The sequence below is a fragment of the Crocodylus porosus genome, unplaced genomic scaffold, assembly GCF_001723895.1.
Source record: "Crocodylus porosus isolate Cpor-Errol unplaced genomic scaffold, CroPor_comp1, whole genome shotgun sequence".
Taxonomy (NCBI): Eukaryota; Metazoa; Chordata; order Crocodylia; family Crocodylidae; genus Crocodylus; species Crocodylus porosus.
Window position 1 is genome coordinate 4,887,713 of NW_017728932.1, and position 15,358 is coordinate 4,903,070.

At 45.9% G+C, this 15,358-nt stretch overlaps 1 protein-coding gene across 10 annotated transcripts in view; it reads left to right on the forward strand.

Moving 5' to 3' along the window:
- GTF2IRD1 (GTF2I repeat domain containing 1) overlaps positions 1–14,681 on the forward strand; it is a 186,171-nt gene extending 171,490 nt beyond the window's left edge. For 7 of the 10 annotated variants that reach the window (XM_019545477.1, XM_019545469.1, XM_019545471.1 and 4 more), the window contains 6 exons: positions 787–834; positions 6,897–6,974; positions 10,079–10,271; positions 11,126–11,163; positions 12,102–12,238; positions 14,292–14,681. In XM_019545477.1, coding sequence (XP_019401022.1) covers positions 787–834; positions 6,897–6,974; positions 10,079–10,271; positions 11,126–11,163; positions 12,102–12,238; positions 14,292–14,360 — 563 coding nt within the window. In that variant the 3' untranslated portion in view covers positions 14,361–14,681. The other 3 variants (XM_019545476.1, XM_019545479.1, XM_019545478.1) reach the window with 2 other exon arrangements.
- Positions 14,682–15,358: the final 677 nt, after the last annotated feature.

Genomic DNA, 15,358 nt, shown 5'->3' on the forward strand with positions numbered 1-15,358 from the left:
GAGCTCTATGTTCCCTGTGTGCATGCATTTTACAGGATATTGTGAAGGTGATGATGTGGTGTATTCGCATGTTCCCCGTGCTGGTTATTTTGGGGTTAGCTGTCTCTCCCAGAGAGCCTGCTGCAGGCGACCCTGGAATGAGTCCTCCCCTTCTCAACTATGCTGGGGAAGGGAAGAATCAAAGTACAGAGGCTGTGCTCCCCCGATGAAATTCACTTCTTATATCCCAATGAAGTTGACCAGTAACAGGACATAAATGGGGATGAAGCAGCGTCCACCTTCTTGCTGACCCACCGCACAGGGCGGGAATTTCATTCTCGGCACACATCCAGCTTAGGCAGTACATGTTAAATATGGTATCAGTGTGTTTTACACACATGGCTTAGGGAGAGGGCTGCTCTGTATAGCACGCGCATCAGTGTAGCATAAGAATTGAAACAGGCTGAGAGAGACATGTCCTTAAATCGCTTGACTTTAAGCACGTAAGTAGTTCGGTTGAAGTCAATGGGACTCCTCACGTACTTAAAACTAAGCATGTGCTTAAAAACTGTGCTGAGCTGGGTCCTACTTGATTTCAGCCTTGTCTCAGCTGTACAGTTCTGGTAGCAGCATTTATCTACAGAGGAGATCTCTCTACCAATGAGATCAGAAACCAGAGAAAGTGCCACTTGTTGTGTAACATGCGCGTGTTCTGTTTTTTAATAATGTGAAAAGGAGCTCAGGAGAAACCAAACTGTAGCACTCATTGCTCTCTCTCTCTTTTTCTTCTTTCAACGTGTGCTGTAGCCCCTAGACGGATAACATCATTGGAAAAAGCGTACGCTGCTTTGAATGGTATGTAGCTCAGCTGGTGCATCGTAGATGGTAGCAGACAAGAAATGTACTTGTGTTTTTAATATGGGACTGAAACTACAAAAAAACACCCCAGTTTCAGGTGGTTCCCCCCCCACCCCCCGCACTGTTTCCACTGTGGTACCAACAGAAGATGCATTTTAAATTACTATTATTACTGTATGCATTTGTAACCTCCAGTTACCATAGTTTCTAGGCATCAGTGCTGATCCTTCTCCAGATAAACTGACCTGACAAATCTATGCTTAGCTCATTAATGCCATCTAATTGATTAATTTATGGAGAAGTCTTACAGTGCAATTCATAATAATTATGCGAGCATTTTTGCATAGTTTGGGCCACATCCTCAGCAGGTGTTAAATCAGCACAGCTTCATTGATTTCATGGATATAATAATTTCCTAGAGTAAATAAGAACTTGCATTGTTTTTATCTGTAGTGGAGTTAGGTTTTTTTCATTAGGTGGCTTCATCAGAGCTCTACTTACCTACATAAGCCTGGAATCTGGCCTTGTGTGCCTAGATGTTAAATGCCTGCTCCTACAGGGTTATAGCCACATCTAGAAAATGTTACCTATGTGCAGCTGGATTCGAATGACATTTAAACCTGTGTAATTGTGGAACAGCCTCATGCCAGTGAGTTGGCTCATTCCTGATTTACACCGGCATAACTGAGATCAGGAACAGGCCATTAGCCCACAGTCATACAAGAAGCTGGGAGACAGAACCATCATGTGCTCATCCTATTGTGATTCAGGACCAGCTCTGATAACCTTAAGTATACTGATTGCCTAACTTGGCAAGGAGGTGTCTTTGAATGAGGGTGTGTGGTATCTACTACTCCCTGTGAGCGTGGAACCAAAATCTGGCCCTGGATAGCAAAATGGCTGACAATTACTAAATCAATGTAAAGCAATTCTACCATCTTACCTGGCCTTCTAGGTACCAGCATTTTGCTAATTTTAGCATTAGCCAGCCTGCTCCACTTTCCCAGACAGTATTGTGCAATAGTTGATTCAGTTCCTTGTAGGTACTGTATTCTGTGGTATTCCAAACTTTCTCCCCTGTATTTTGGGGTGCTTTTGGTGCAGGTGTAAGGGGCTAGATTAATAACCTGTCAGATGGATGGCATATTTATCCATATAGTGGTAAGCAGGAAAGCTTCCCCAAACTGCCTCAGCCCCAGCCTCAGTTTGTATACGATCCTAAACTTTCTTTTGGTAGTAGTGCCTCCTGATCTGGTAGTGACTAGCTTTCCCCAGACCACCAGGAGAAGAAAGGCTCTATCCGTCCCCTGAGTTACCCATGGTGCAGATGATTTCTCCATTTGGCCAAACTAAAATCCATGGGGAATTGTTCTATTTGTGTTGCTGGCTTCCAGGTAGCCAAGTCAGCAGTTACAGGAAGCTACACACAGACTATTTCCTATATTCTTTGAATGCAAAACCAAAAAAGAACAGCGTAAAATATTCAGTCCTGGGTACCTAACACAGCAGACCTAAGTTCACATTGTGACACCTAATGGAAGTGGCAGGGGTTTCAGAAATTCTGCACGCTCCGAAATCCCAGTGAAATAACAAGCAACTGCAGACGCACAGCAGCTTTAACATTCAGGCCACATTTACTGGTCTCCCTATACATTAGGGATCCTGACTCTGAGCAGTCAGAATTGAAGAAGTTATTTTATTTCTGTTTAATAACAAAAAATAAATAAAATGACAGTACAACACTGTAGAAGGTGTGGTAGATTTGCACCTTTGTATGGATTTGTACAACACTGTACCAGACAGGCTTTCTGATACAGGGTCAGTATATTAGAGAACTCAGTATTGTTCTGGAGCCAACAGTAATACAGTATCAGTAAATATAAAATACTAGGCTGCATTTGTTTTGCCCCATTACATCTAACAGTAATCTAGATGTAATGAAAGGGATCTGGCAAAGCAGCAAACAGACTCAAGACATACAGTGATTCTTTCCATTGGTGTCTCTGTGTTGTAAAACAAAGCATATGATACGAAAGGCAGGTTTAGCATAGGCACTATGTTCTTCTGTACTTCCTCTCTGGCTTCTCTGTTATGCGTGCTCAGTTTGAGTTTCTCCCACTTCTGCTAGCGTATAGTTTGTGTCACCTGGTATAAACTTAGGAGCCTCACACCACCACCAAAAGCAGGTGCAAGACAGAAATCAAAGTTCCTATCTTATTTCTTGGAGGATTAATAGAAAGGCAAGAATATCGGCATTTTAAAACTCAGAGAAACAAAAATGCTGCCACGATTAACGCCCCCCTCCCAAAACACCCCCCAAAACACTTGATTTTGATGTTTCTTTTTTTGTCTGCTACCATCTATATATCCACAGGAAACTGAGCATAAATGACAGGAAAGTCACAGAGGGAGATCATTAGGGGGCTGCCCGTGTTAAAGTGACCCCCCCCCCATAGAGACTTATAAGCCAGCTACAGCATGGGCTGACACACACGTGCATACTGGAATGGTAGAGAGAAAGGGAGCTTCTTTGCAATTTCCTTCCTGAATTGAGAGATCTTTGCAGCCCTCTTTTGCTAAGTCCCTTTCAAGCATCATCATCCCAGTTGCCGAATGCAAACTGTTACTTGGCCTCAAGCTTCTTTCAGAAATAACCCCTTTTATTTGGATTCTGTGTCTGCACATACAGAGCTATTATTTCCCAATTTCCCCAGTTCAAAGGCCAAGCTTTTGTGAAGATGTACCTTAAAGCAGCACAGTACATGTTGTCAGAGAACAACAACTTATTTTCAGGAGTGAAAACCTCAAAGAGAGAGCATTGCCAGCTCTCATGATTCTGTCATGGGGTAACAGGCCAAGCCTTGTCACTGAGAGTAGGGCCAGGCAGTAGAGTTAAAAAGCTGCAGAACCCCAGGTAACGAGCAGCTGGAAGTTAATTAAATAATGGCTTGCTGAGGAGGCCAAGGGAAGATGCTTGTAGCCTGCTGAGGGGGTCCTAAGTCAGGTGATGAGAAGGAGGCCATGCTGCAAGGACTGTGGGTATCTGAAGAGACCTACAGCAAGAAATAAGATAGGGCCAGGAAGACTAAAGTGGCCAAGGGAAACCCTAGTATCTGCGGAACTGTTGGATTCAATGGTGAAAAGTGCAGAAAAAGGGCATTAGAAGCTCTGAATGGCTGTGACTTTGGGGGAAGACCTCTAAACGTCGAAGGATCTTGATGGGGAACACATCTAGAGGGCATCAAGGTGTTTGCAGGAACCATTCTCCGGGATTTGGTGGAGCACCCAGGGTATAGGAATGATCACCCTCCAGCTTTAAGAATCTGGGTGTAGCTAAGGGTGGCACATCAGTGAGGAAGGAGAGGAAGCTCAGAGGCTTCAGAACCTGTTGCTGCAAATAGTCCAGGGACAGCGGCACAGGAAGGAGGTGGCAGAAAGGCGGAAGCTGCAGCAAGCAGAGACCCAATGGACTGTAACAGAGCAGCAGCACCAGCTGGCAGAACAGTTCTGCAGCCAGGAACCAGAGGAAGCCTTGAAAGAGCTGTGTGGTTTCATCCCCGAGCTTGAGACAATGACTCGGAAGTGTTCATGGAGGCATTTGAGCACACAGCAATAGTGACCCAATAGGTTAAAGCCACTATTTTGAGGAACCCTCTTGACTGGGATGCCCAGGCTGCGTACCAGTCACTAACACGCCACAATGCACAAAGCCGTGAAAAGGCAGGCATAGCGTGGCCAATAGAGCTGCTCCTGTAGTCATGCACTGTTACACACAGGTCCTGTGAGTGTTGCTGTTTTTCTTAAAACCCCAACTCTGGGATAAAGAAAGTTTCACGAGAATCTCAGAATTCATTTTAGGAATAAAAAAGCTGTTTGCCAGCCCCCTGATGGTGGGAAGGAAGCATGAAAATATGACCCAACTGCACTCTGAAATCTTAGATCCCAGATAAAAAGGAGAAACACCAAAACATTGGGGGTTTTTTTTTACTATTATTTCATCAATTTCAACCCAAGTTTTTGACTTTGGGGGACCTGACCCATGATTTTGGATGTCCAGTGATGGATCAGGTAATGAGGCTCTGCAAACTGACTGTCACTTGTAGAAGGTGGGGGGAAAAAAACCCCCAAGTGCTCTGAAGATGAAACTGAAATAACTTAGGCTGTAACTTAAATGTATTAACTAATGAGCTGTATTTTTCCCCAAGTTAAGCATGCACTCCAGTTCTTTGCTGAATCAAGGCCTTAAAGCTTTAAGTGCTGAACTTTAAACATACGAGTATTGCCACTGCCATGGACATTAGACAGACATCAGATAAATTATCAACAGCAGCATGACTATATAGTCAGGTAGATCTGTGTTGTGTATGAAACCTTCTATTCATACATATGCACAGTACTCGGTGTACCTTCATTTTAACACTACTTTTTATTATCAGACTTTTGACATTTTAAATAGAAACGGGCTGTCTTCAGGCTAAATTGTAGTCTTGAGTGGTGTCTTGGTAGAGTCTGTCTACCTAACAAGGATGGCGTTGAGAAGGAAGAGCAGGGAGTATGGGTCTTCTGAAATTCCTCCCCTCCTGCCATTCCCATGGGGTTGACCACTAGGGCTCAATACCAGATTAAGAGAGGGTTGCTTGTGAGGAATGCTTTAAAGGACCTTCATTCCCTGAAAACACTACTTCTACAGGCTTGGGAAATGAAGAGCTGAGCTTTATCTCAAACTCTCATCAACTCTTGTAACAGCCAGACGTTGTGTTGCTTCTTTCCTGCTGGGCCAGCCCAGAATTTATTCCAAACCTGTTTGTAAATGCACGGTTTCCCTCTCAGTAACATCACAGAAAGGCCCTACTGCAATTCTGTAAGCACAGCTTTGAATAAAACACCACGATGAAAGAGCACGTTCCACAAAGCAGATGCAAGAGTTCAAATGTGTAAAAAATCTCACATTTGCCAGCATCTCTCACACTCCAAAGCGGTGTTCTTCCCAACCCTCTGCCACTTAGCACCCTTTGGTCTAGGAGTTGGTGTTTGATGTACTCCTGTCAAGCTTTTGGTAACCAAAGCTTTCTAGCAAGGCAGCGGCTTAGAGATGCATGGGTTTGCAGAGACAAGAAGATATCTGAGAAAATGTCTGCCTGGAACAACTTAACTGTAAGCCTAAAAAAGAAGTTAATTTCAATGAATCCCTCTGATGAATACTGGACTATGTTCTCCACTAGGTGGCCAGCAAGTATTCAGCTGAAGGAAAGGAGAACGAGATGCAGAAGCCAGTGATTTTTCTTTGAGCTGCAAGAGTTTACTTCTGATTTTGCACGTGTGTGTGTATTGCAAGGGTTTTCTTCACATCTGTACAGTGCATGCACAGATACCAAGCATCTGAACAGTGGAGAGGACTGGAAAAGGCTATTTCTTACCTTTTCATTAGGACCCGTGTGTCGGAGAGGGAGGGAGTATTGTGTGGAGGACACATGCTGGATGCAGTTATTCTTCCTGGAACCTCCCCAGGGATGCCGAGTGGCCAGGAAAAGCCTAACTGATGAGGCAATTTCAGTGAAATGAGAGAATAAGGAAAAATTAAGCTGGGCATGGGGAAGATAATTACAAAAGCAAGTAGAAAGCCAAGCTGATTATCTGGCATATTGCAAAACAATCCTGCACTTAGGAGTCGGGCTGGAACATGGTTGTCTCATTCTTTTATATCACTTGTGGGAGCACTTGAGGCACCAAGGGCCTGGGTCTCCATCACTTTGCAGAGCAGCTAATGAGTGCCAAGTATGCAAAGTGGATGGAAACTGCTTTTGCCCATGCAAAATGAAGATTAGGCAGCATTTTGTATCCACTTTGCATAGGTATCAAGGATGACGCCGGGTGCAAGCAGGGGACGCTCAGAGCCAAGGTCTGTTGCTGTGGCATTTTTGGATGGAGTGAGATGAGCCCTTCTCCGGACCATCCTGTGTATTTGTTGTTATACTGAACTAACTGTTATTACGCTGCGACTGACTGCGCTGGGGAGCAATGAGCCAGGCTGTTACAACCTTTGCCTGTTTTCCTTACAGACGAGGACGACGCAAACAGGCTCGGAGAGAAGGTGATTCTCCGAGAGCAAGTGAAGGAGCTTTTCAATGAAAAATACGGTGAGTGGCCTCACCGCATGCCCATGCCAGGGCATTTCACAGAGAGCAGCCGCAGTTAAAATTAATTAGATTGAAGTCTGCTATTTATAGGTCAAGCAGCCTGCTGTGGCACAGGCTTGTTTCACTGCTCCACATTACAGCCCATTCCCAGAGGTGTTCCTCATCTCTGCAGACTGCTGACAGCAGGTGGGGCTGTGACCCTTTTGTCTTCATCTCCTCTAAGGGCAAGGGGAGGGAAGGAAATCCGCATCCAAGGACTGGGACTTATGTCAGCTGCTGCTGCATTTTTAAGAGATGAGCAGCTGGAATAAGCCCTGGTGCGCTCTGAGAATGGGCCTGACGCAGGCTAGCCGCTGGGAGAGCTCTGCCTGCAGTGGGGAAGGACGGCTCTTTGCTGCACAGCACAGGTGCATCACAGCAGCCAAATGCCAGACCCCCTGCACATTTTGAGCAGACAGGTTGAAACTGCAAGAGACAAGCAGGTTAGGGTGCTGAAGGGGATGGTGGCATTTGGGCCGTCTGTCTCGAGTTATTTGTGTCCTTGCATGCCAATCTTGTGCAAAAATAGAAAAGGAAGACAAAACACCCCTGCAGCACAGGGCACAGCATTCAGCAGTGTAATTATCTCAGCCCTTTGCAGAGCAGAGGCGTTGCACAGTTACTGGTGCATAGCTGTCTAGCTTTCCCCCCCCACAATGTGGTTCTGGGGGCTTGATTTGCATAACCGCTTTACAGTTGTTGCTCAACCAAACTGTATCTGAGTCCTTATACTCTGTATTGGCCCACAAGCACCAGCCAACCAGAGCACAGGGACTGGCATTATCACACCACGGCAGCTGCTCATCTTCTGTGAGTGGCTCCTGTGCTTGGGCTGCTCTGGCTGGTGCCAGCACTCAGAATTTTCAAGCTAATTTGCCAGCTGCAAAAGTGCTGCTTCAGCCTGAGTGGCTCATCCCTGCAGGCCCCTGAAAAAATTCAACCGAGAGGAAAAAAAATAATGGCCAAGGAATGAGGGGTGCCAGACTCGCACACAGTACATGGGGCTGAAACCTGCTTTCTCTGAATCCCTTCTGCCCTTCTTTCACCAGTGTTTTCAGACTGCAAGCTCAATATATGGACTCAGCTTACAGAGTTAACAGTTCCTCTGCGGGCTGAGCTTCCGAATGTCCAGAGCAGAATGACCTGGTGGTGATGTGAGATGGTAGCTTGGCCAGTGGAGAGACACTAGACTACTTGTGTAACATCCAGTTCAAGAGCTAGTCTATTCAGGGCAAGGAATAAAGAAATGTAGAGCAATACCACGTGTCACAGTTGGAGGAAGTGAACGTGTATGTTACTGAGCCAGCCTCTTTGTTTCCAGTACAAAAAAAAATATTGGGGGGTAGTTGCATAGAAGGATTAAACAAGTGTGATCTGTATTAAACAAGTGTGATCTGTGTGCTGTTGGAGGCGTGCGAGGGACTGCAGAAGCCCTTGTTTCAGGTGCTTCTATCTCCCATGAAAGAGGGTGAGCTAGGCAGGGAATATGTTCTCATTACAGTAACAGCAGGTGATCTCCTATTCCCCTCCCAAAACACACAATCTGAACATTGCTGAATATGTTCCAGATGTTAAATCAGCAGCTGCTTGCTAAATAAGTAATATTGCACTATATACTGATTCTCCCCCACTTTTTGTGTAATGTGCCTGTTGCCTGAGCTCTAGACTGACACACAACTCAACTTCTCTTAGCTACATAGCCCCACTAGGGTCAGTACGAACACACTCTGTTGCAGTGATGGTCAGACTCAAGCCCTGAGAGTCAAAAGTCTGGTCGCTGGACCAGTTGGGCTTAGAGCATGCAGGGTCAGCTGCATTGGTGTGCACAAACCTCGAGTTACCAGGTTACTCTATCCACTGTGGAGTTTCTTGCACCTGGCTCTGCCAGTAGCTGTCAGAGACAAGACACTGGACAAAAAGCTTCTTAGTCTGATCTGAGCTAGCTGAACTCCTTTGATCTGGGTGCCAGAGCATACCACTGAATTTGCAGCACAGCATTCTCTGAACAGGCCCTACCTTGCACCAAACAGCAGCTGAGCCTCTGTAGACAGCAGTAACTCAGGATGATTGTTAAGGCTGATTTCCTTGGAAAGAAAGCAAGAAGCTGTAACCATGCTCGCTGACTTTAATGCCTCAGTTTGGGTTTTGGTAACCCTTGGTGGGGAGTTAAGTCCCAGCCCTTGCCTAGGATATGGAAAGAGGATAGAGGAAGAGGGTCATTAGTAAAAGCTCTTGCAACAGAATCTGATGCTTTGTTAGGAACAGAACCCGTGACCCAAGGTTGTGGAGGATGAGAACTTGGCAAAGGCATCAGCTTACGTTGTTATCGGAGAGTATTTTGCTGGACTTGCGGACACAGAGGTGGAGCGTATGTGTAGGCATTGTATATTAGCCCCAAAATGCATTTAATTGTGAGAGTATTTAAACACCGATGAATCCATCAATTAATTGAACAGAAAGATATGAAGCAATTTCATCTCATAAGCAAAAGAATATCATTTCCTCAGGTTGGGCTAGTGGGAAGAAACAGGGATATGTAACTCAAGAGGAACGTGGCCTAGAGAGATCCTTCTTGTCTTTGTCCTTGCAAGAGATTTGTATTCAGGTGGTCGAAAGTGTGCCCAGTCCAAGAGCTCATTTCCGACAGTAGCTCAGAAAGCCCAAAGGAATGCCAGCCTTCACAACTTCCAAGACTTGAGGCGCTGTCCTTGCGATGCGCTTCTCACTCCACAATTTAAAACTCACTGGCTTGGCACCAAAAACCTAAAAAGTACTTGGAACCTATTATTGTTGAGTGAATTCCTGACTTTTAGGGAAGGAACTGAGATACGAAAGTCCCCAAGGGAAAGTATTTTTCTTGCTTAAATAACAAAACCATTCTTATCACGATGTGCCTTATTTAGATTTTGAAGAAAAATCACTAAGCAACATATAACATTTCTAGGAAAATTGTGAGTGCATTGAAAACCCAGCTTTGCTGACAAAATACTCTCTGATATACCTGAGGGTTCAAGGCATCCACTGACTCTTTGTTTGTCACGTTGTCCTTTACTTGGCTATTGCAGGAGAAGCTTTGGGCTTGAACCGGCCAGTCATGGTGCCATACAAATTGATCAGGGACAGTCCTGATGCTGTTGAAGTTACTGGTCTGCCAGATGATATCCCTTTTAGAAACCCCAACACCTATGACATCCATCGGCTGGAGAAAATCCTAAAAGCTCGAGAGAATATCCGGATGGTCATTATAAACCAGCTTCAGTAAGTCTTAATAACTTCTGCACTGTGTTTAAACTTACAGCCCAGTTCTCCAACAGAGGCAAATTAGCACAAGCCCCAGTGATTGCATTGGAGCTGCGCTAGTTTACTTTTGCTCAGATTCTGGTCCATGCTTTCTTCTGGATTACATTTCCAAAATGCTCCTCCCTCAGACACCTGAGAAATCCTGCCAGGCTAGGGAACAGGTGGGTTCCTGTTCAGATTCTTTTATGCTTCCCAGCCATGTGTTTGTGGTGGGTGCAGTAGATAAAATGGGGTATCATCTCAATAAGCCTGAAGTCCTGTGAGGAGCAGGAGGGCCAAAGCCATGAAGTATTAGTCTGCTCTTCCACTGATGGTCACACGGGGGAAGGGAGGGAGAGGCAACCAACCAGGACCTCTTTTGGGGGCCAAGAGGGAACACTGCTAAAGGGAAGCCAGCCTTGTCCTGTAGTTGGCTTCTTCACCCCCAGACAGGCAGTTTCCCCTCTTCAGCAGGGATCAAGGGAGCCCTTGTCCCGTGTCGTCCCCAAGACAAACTGCGTGAGATAAAGGCTGCCTCAGGGTGCCAAAGCAGTTGTTTTTTTCAATGTCCAATCAAGCAATTTTTTAGAGCTCTCTCATGAAGTAAAAGCTTTGGACTGAGGCTGTGGCCTGCCATGTGCGCTGCTCTGGGAGGGGAGGATTTTGGGCAGGTTTCCAGAGGAAACAGTCCTGTGGCCAAGCACGGTATCAGAGGTCTGGATTGCCACCAAGCATGTAGGCGACAGAGGAAGCCCCACTCTGAGACAGTTGATAAAGAACATGCATGGCCCTAACTGTTCGTGCTCTCTAACCCTGCCTTGTTTCTTACACAGGCCTTTTGCCGAAATATGCACCGAGGCCAAACAGACAGGTGAGCTCAATGCCCAGATTGTCAGCTGTGCTCCCGTTGCAGCAGAATGAAACAGGCTGTGGCACCAAATTAAACAAGAGGGCCTGTCTTCTGGGCTAAAAATCCAAATGGAGCAGGCCTACTTAATAGATGTCTGTCTTCCTAATCTTTAATTTTCCCCATTTGATCTTCCAGTGGGGGCCTGGGACAAGGCCTGGGATCCACTGAAGGAGGAAAACGCACAGGCTCAGCTTCTCTGCGGTAGCTTTCATGATGCCGTTTGTGTGGAAGCAAAAGAGATGCTATTGTTTCAGGCAGAGATTTGCAGTCTCCTAGGGGACTGGATGGCCCTGTGCCCATTACATTCAGTGGCAGTTGCCAACTACAGCTTATAAGACAGCTTTGAAAATCTCAGCCCTAATTTCTTTTTAAATATCCTAAGATCGGATCACTGTGCATGAGAGGAATCCGAGTCCCAGCTCACTACGATAAAATCGCAGTGTAACTGGCACTCATTATCATCCCAGTTAATGGTCTCAGCAGGAAGCTGAGAATCAAGAAAGCTTGGAGAGCGTTGTGACTTCTGGTGACTTCAGAGGGGTCTTGTGTGTAAAGAGGGGTCTTGGGTCCACCTGTGACGAGGGAAAGCAGCATCCAGGGAAGGGCTAGGGTCTTCCTGCCTGTCACATGGGTGATCTGGGTAAAGGAAGAAGACATTCTGGCCAGAGAGTAAAAGAAAAGGGTGTGCATCATTTTTCCCTGGCTGGCGGAGGCAGGGGAGAAAGCCTCTGGAGCAGTAGACAGAGTTGGTTGGTGGAGTTACTCCATGTTTCATTAAACTAATAAATTGTTCTTACAGACCAGGGTCCTAAATCAGCTTGGAGAGAGGGAGGGGTGGGAAGAGGGTGTTTGCTTCCCTTCCTGAGCCCTTCTGTATACCCCGGCTTTTCCCCCTTCAGAAAAAGACAACAGTGTTCCTAAGCGAAAGCGGAAGAGGATCTCCGAAGGGAACTCGGTATCTTCCTCATCCTCGTCCTCCTCGTCCTCCTCTTCCAATATGGAGTCCACATCATCAACAAATCAGATCTCGCTTGTGGTAAAGCCTTCTGCATATTAATCCAATCACTGCCTATCTATCTTTTTGTCTCTACATTTTAGACCACCCTCTCTCTCTTGCTATAGAGATGCACTAGAATCCATAATATAAAATGGCAGCACCAAATCTGGCATAAAACAGCCAAGGTGTACCAGCATACAGCATAGGTAGCACCAGCCTTAGAGCCACTGCCCAATTCACTGTTGTTCCTGAAAGCAATGAATGTGGCCCCTCTGCATCTCTCCTGCAGCAGCTCAGCCTGCTCTAAAGAGCCGTGCCATTCACCAGGCTCCACCAGCATCCACTGATGAAGCCCCCCAGCAATATGTTAAAGCTGCACTCAAGGGAGGTAGCAGACAGGACAGGAACATCTTATGCACTTACCTGGCATAAAGTATCCTGCCCTGAGACAGGGACCTGTTGCATAAAGCTGCTGTTCCCACTCTCCACAACTGCAGGAAATCTAGACCTGGCACTGCTGCAGATGTGGCATCGAGGGCTCAAATCCTGCAAGGTCTTGAGTGCTTCCTGGGAGATGGCCAGCACTTTCAGTTCCAACTGACTCTAATGGCAGCACCTTGCAGGATCCGTCCTTGAGGGCCTTGTTATACCTTACATTGTGACCTCCACAACGTTGATTGGCTTAGTGCTAGCTTCAAGTTTGGAGCAGTCACACCTTAAGGCTAAAAACCTTTTCCTGACTGTGCTGTACCTGCATAGCTGTGGCTTGTCACTAGAGGCCTGGTGAGCAGGGCTGGTGAACCAGGACAGGCTTTTATTGGCTCCTGTTGCCTGCCACCGCTAGGCACGGCATGGTGCTGTGGGAGGAAACCAGCAGGGCGGTGCGGTGCAGTGTTCCTGGGCTGGGCAGCAATGGAGCCGTCGGGCTGGGCAGCAAAGCCAGTACCAGAGCCCCCCTGCCTCCTCGGCACTGCCTCATGCAGCTTTCCTTTTTCTCTTGTGCTGGGCCACACTCTGCCTGCCGTGCAGTAGCATCCTGGCACGCCAGCTCTAACTTTCCATGCCTCACTCCCCACTCCCTTCCCACTGGCCCTGACCTGCCTCGAGCTGTTGCCATCTTCAGCTGTGCATAGAAATACCATTGGGGAAAGGCACTATATCCTGGGATACTGGAGGACTGCAACTTGAGCAGCACAGCTGTGGGGAGTGGCCACATATTAATGGAACAGGAGCTGGGTAGTGTGGATCAGAGAGAACCTTGCCCTAGAGCGGTGTAACTTTGAGCTGGGTGAGTGCTATAAGAAAGATGCTTAAAAGTGTTAATCCAGGGGTTAAGAGCCCTAGGAGCCACCTAAAATGACCATGCAACAAGTCCTTGAAAGAGGCCCATTGCAATGTAGTCATTTTGCCCTCCTGTATGTTCCTATCCATCCTTCTGCTCCCTTCTGCACTGCGTGCAGTAACATGGCTCCACATGACTGCTAAGATGAAGTGCTGGGGATCATACTATGGCAGGTAAGGTTACAACACTAATGACAACTCATCAGCCTTTGAACAAGCTTCACCAGATCCGGACGCAAATTTTAAGGATCAGAAGCTTACGCGTAGCTGTATTCTTTGTATAAACCCGTCCTGTCAACCTTTGGGAGGTGCTGTTAACATACTCCAGCTTTCAGTTTGCTTGGGCCATGATGAGAGGTGGCTTTATTACGTTTTAAAGGCCAGTCTCATTGGGAGAGGTGTGAAGTGGCTTCAAGCAGAAACTCCAAGACACAACTGTAGAAAGTGAAATCAGTTGAGATGCAATGATTTGTTCCTTGGTGCTTACCTAATGCTGAGGATCTGGCGTCAGTTTATGGATTGACAATGAAGTATGAAGCGTGTTTAAAACACAAGAAATAGTAATACATTTAAAAGATTTATGTCCATTTTTATGGTTTTATTTTTTTATTTTAAGAAGGAGGGGAAAGAAACATCTTTCCTTGGAAAGTGGGATCTTTGCCCTGTGTCTGACCATAACAGATTGGATAAATGCTTGTCTTTTTGTATTGTGCCTTAACAATGGATTTTGTTTTCTCTCTCTCTCTTTCAGCAATGGCCCATGTACATGTTAGACTATGGTGGTCTAAACGTCCAGATCCCGGGACCGATTAACTATTAGACCTCAATACTGAATCAGCACCTCAAATAAAAGAGTAAATAAATAAATGTAATTTATGTAAAAAGTGTATATTCTAATATGTATCAATGCCTTTTAGTTTTTCCAATGATTTTTACACTATATTCCTGCCATCAAGGCCTTTTTAAATAAAAATAAAAAGTGTTGCCTTGCTCTTAAAGGTACTTATTTTTATTATTTGTGGTATTGCCAAATGCTGGGAGAGAGAAAACTAAGCACAGAACAGCATCTTCTGAAGGAGAGCCACAAGCCTTGTCGTACTTTCGCTGCACAATAAAAGCTGTCATGACCCTGTTGTCTGGACCCCAGATGTTTGGTGCATTGTTTTCACGCTTCATTTGCCACCAGTCTCTCCAAATTATAGTCTTTTTTTGATATTGGAAACTGTGTACTAAATTCCAGTAACACCGTGGTGCGGATGAGGAAACACTCAACAAGGGAGCTCTGGGTCCTCCGTTCCGCTGAAACCCTTTGGCACCACTCTAGAAACCTAAAGTGGCTTTTAAGTGAGCAGAAATTACCTTTAAGTTCACTTGAAGGACATTTTATCCAACCATTTAGGGAAGGCTAAAGGCATCTTTGCGTAGAAGATATTATTGCTCCCGCAACTGCTTCCCTAGCAGGCTCACATGCCTCGTTTAGGTGTGTATGAGAGGGGAGAGAGACATTCTTCCCATAGCTCACAAAATTTCTCAGTTGAGTAATGTGGGATGGAATGTGCCCCTGTGCAGAAAGCCTGCTCATGGCCCAGGCCCTCCTTAAATCCTAGGTAAGCTCTGTTCTGAGACTCGACTAAGTCTGGCTCCCTCCAGCCTTCCTTCCCAAATAAGAATCAGCTGCTGTCTGAGTTAGCAGCCTCTCAAAAGTTCAGTCCTTTTCAAAGCATCAAATTCGTGACCAGGCAGTTGTAATCCTTTTTTTTTAAAGCCTGAAAACTTATGGATTAAAGAAGGCTCCTTAAGTAAACTTCATTCATCCAA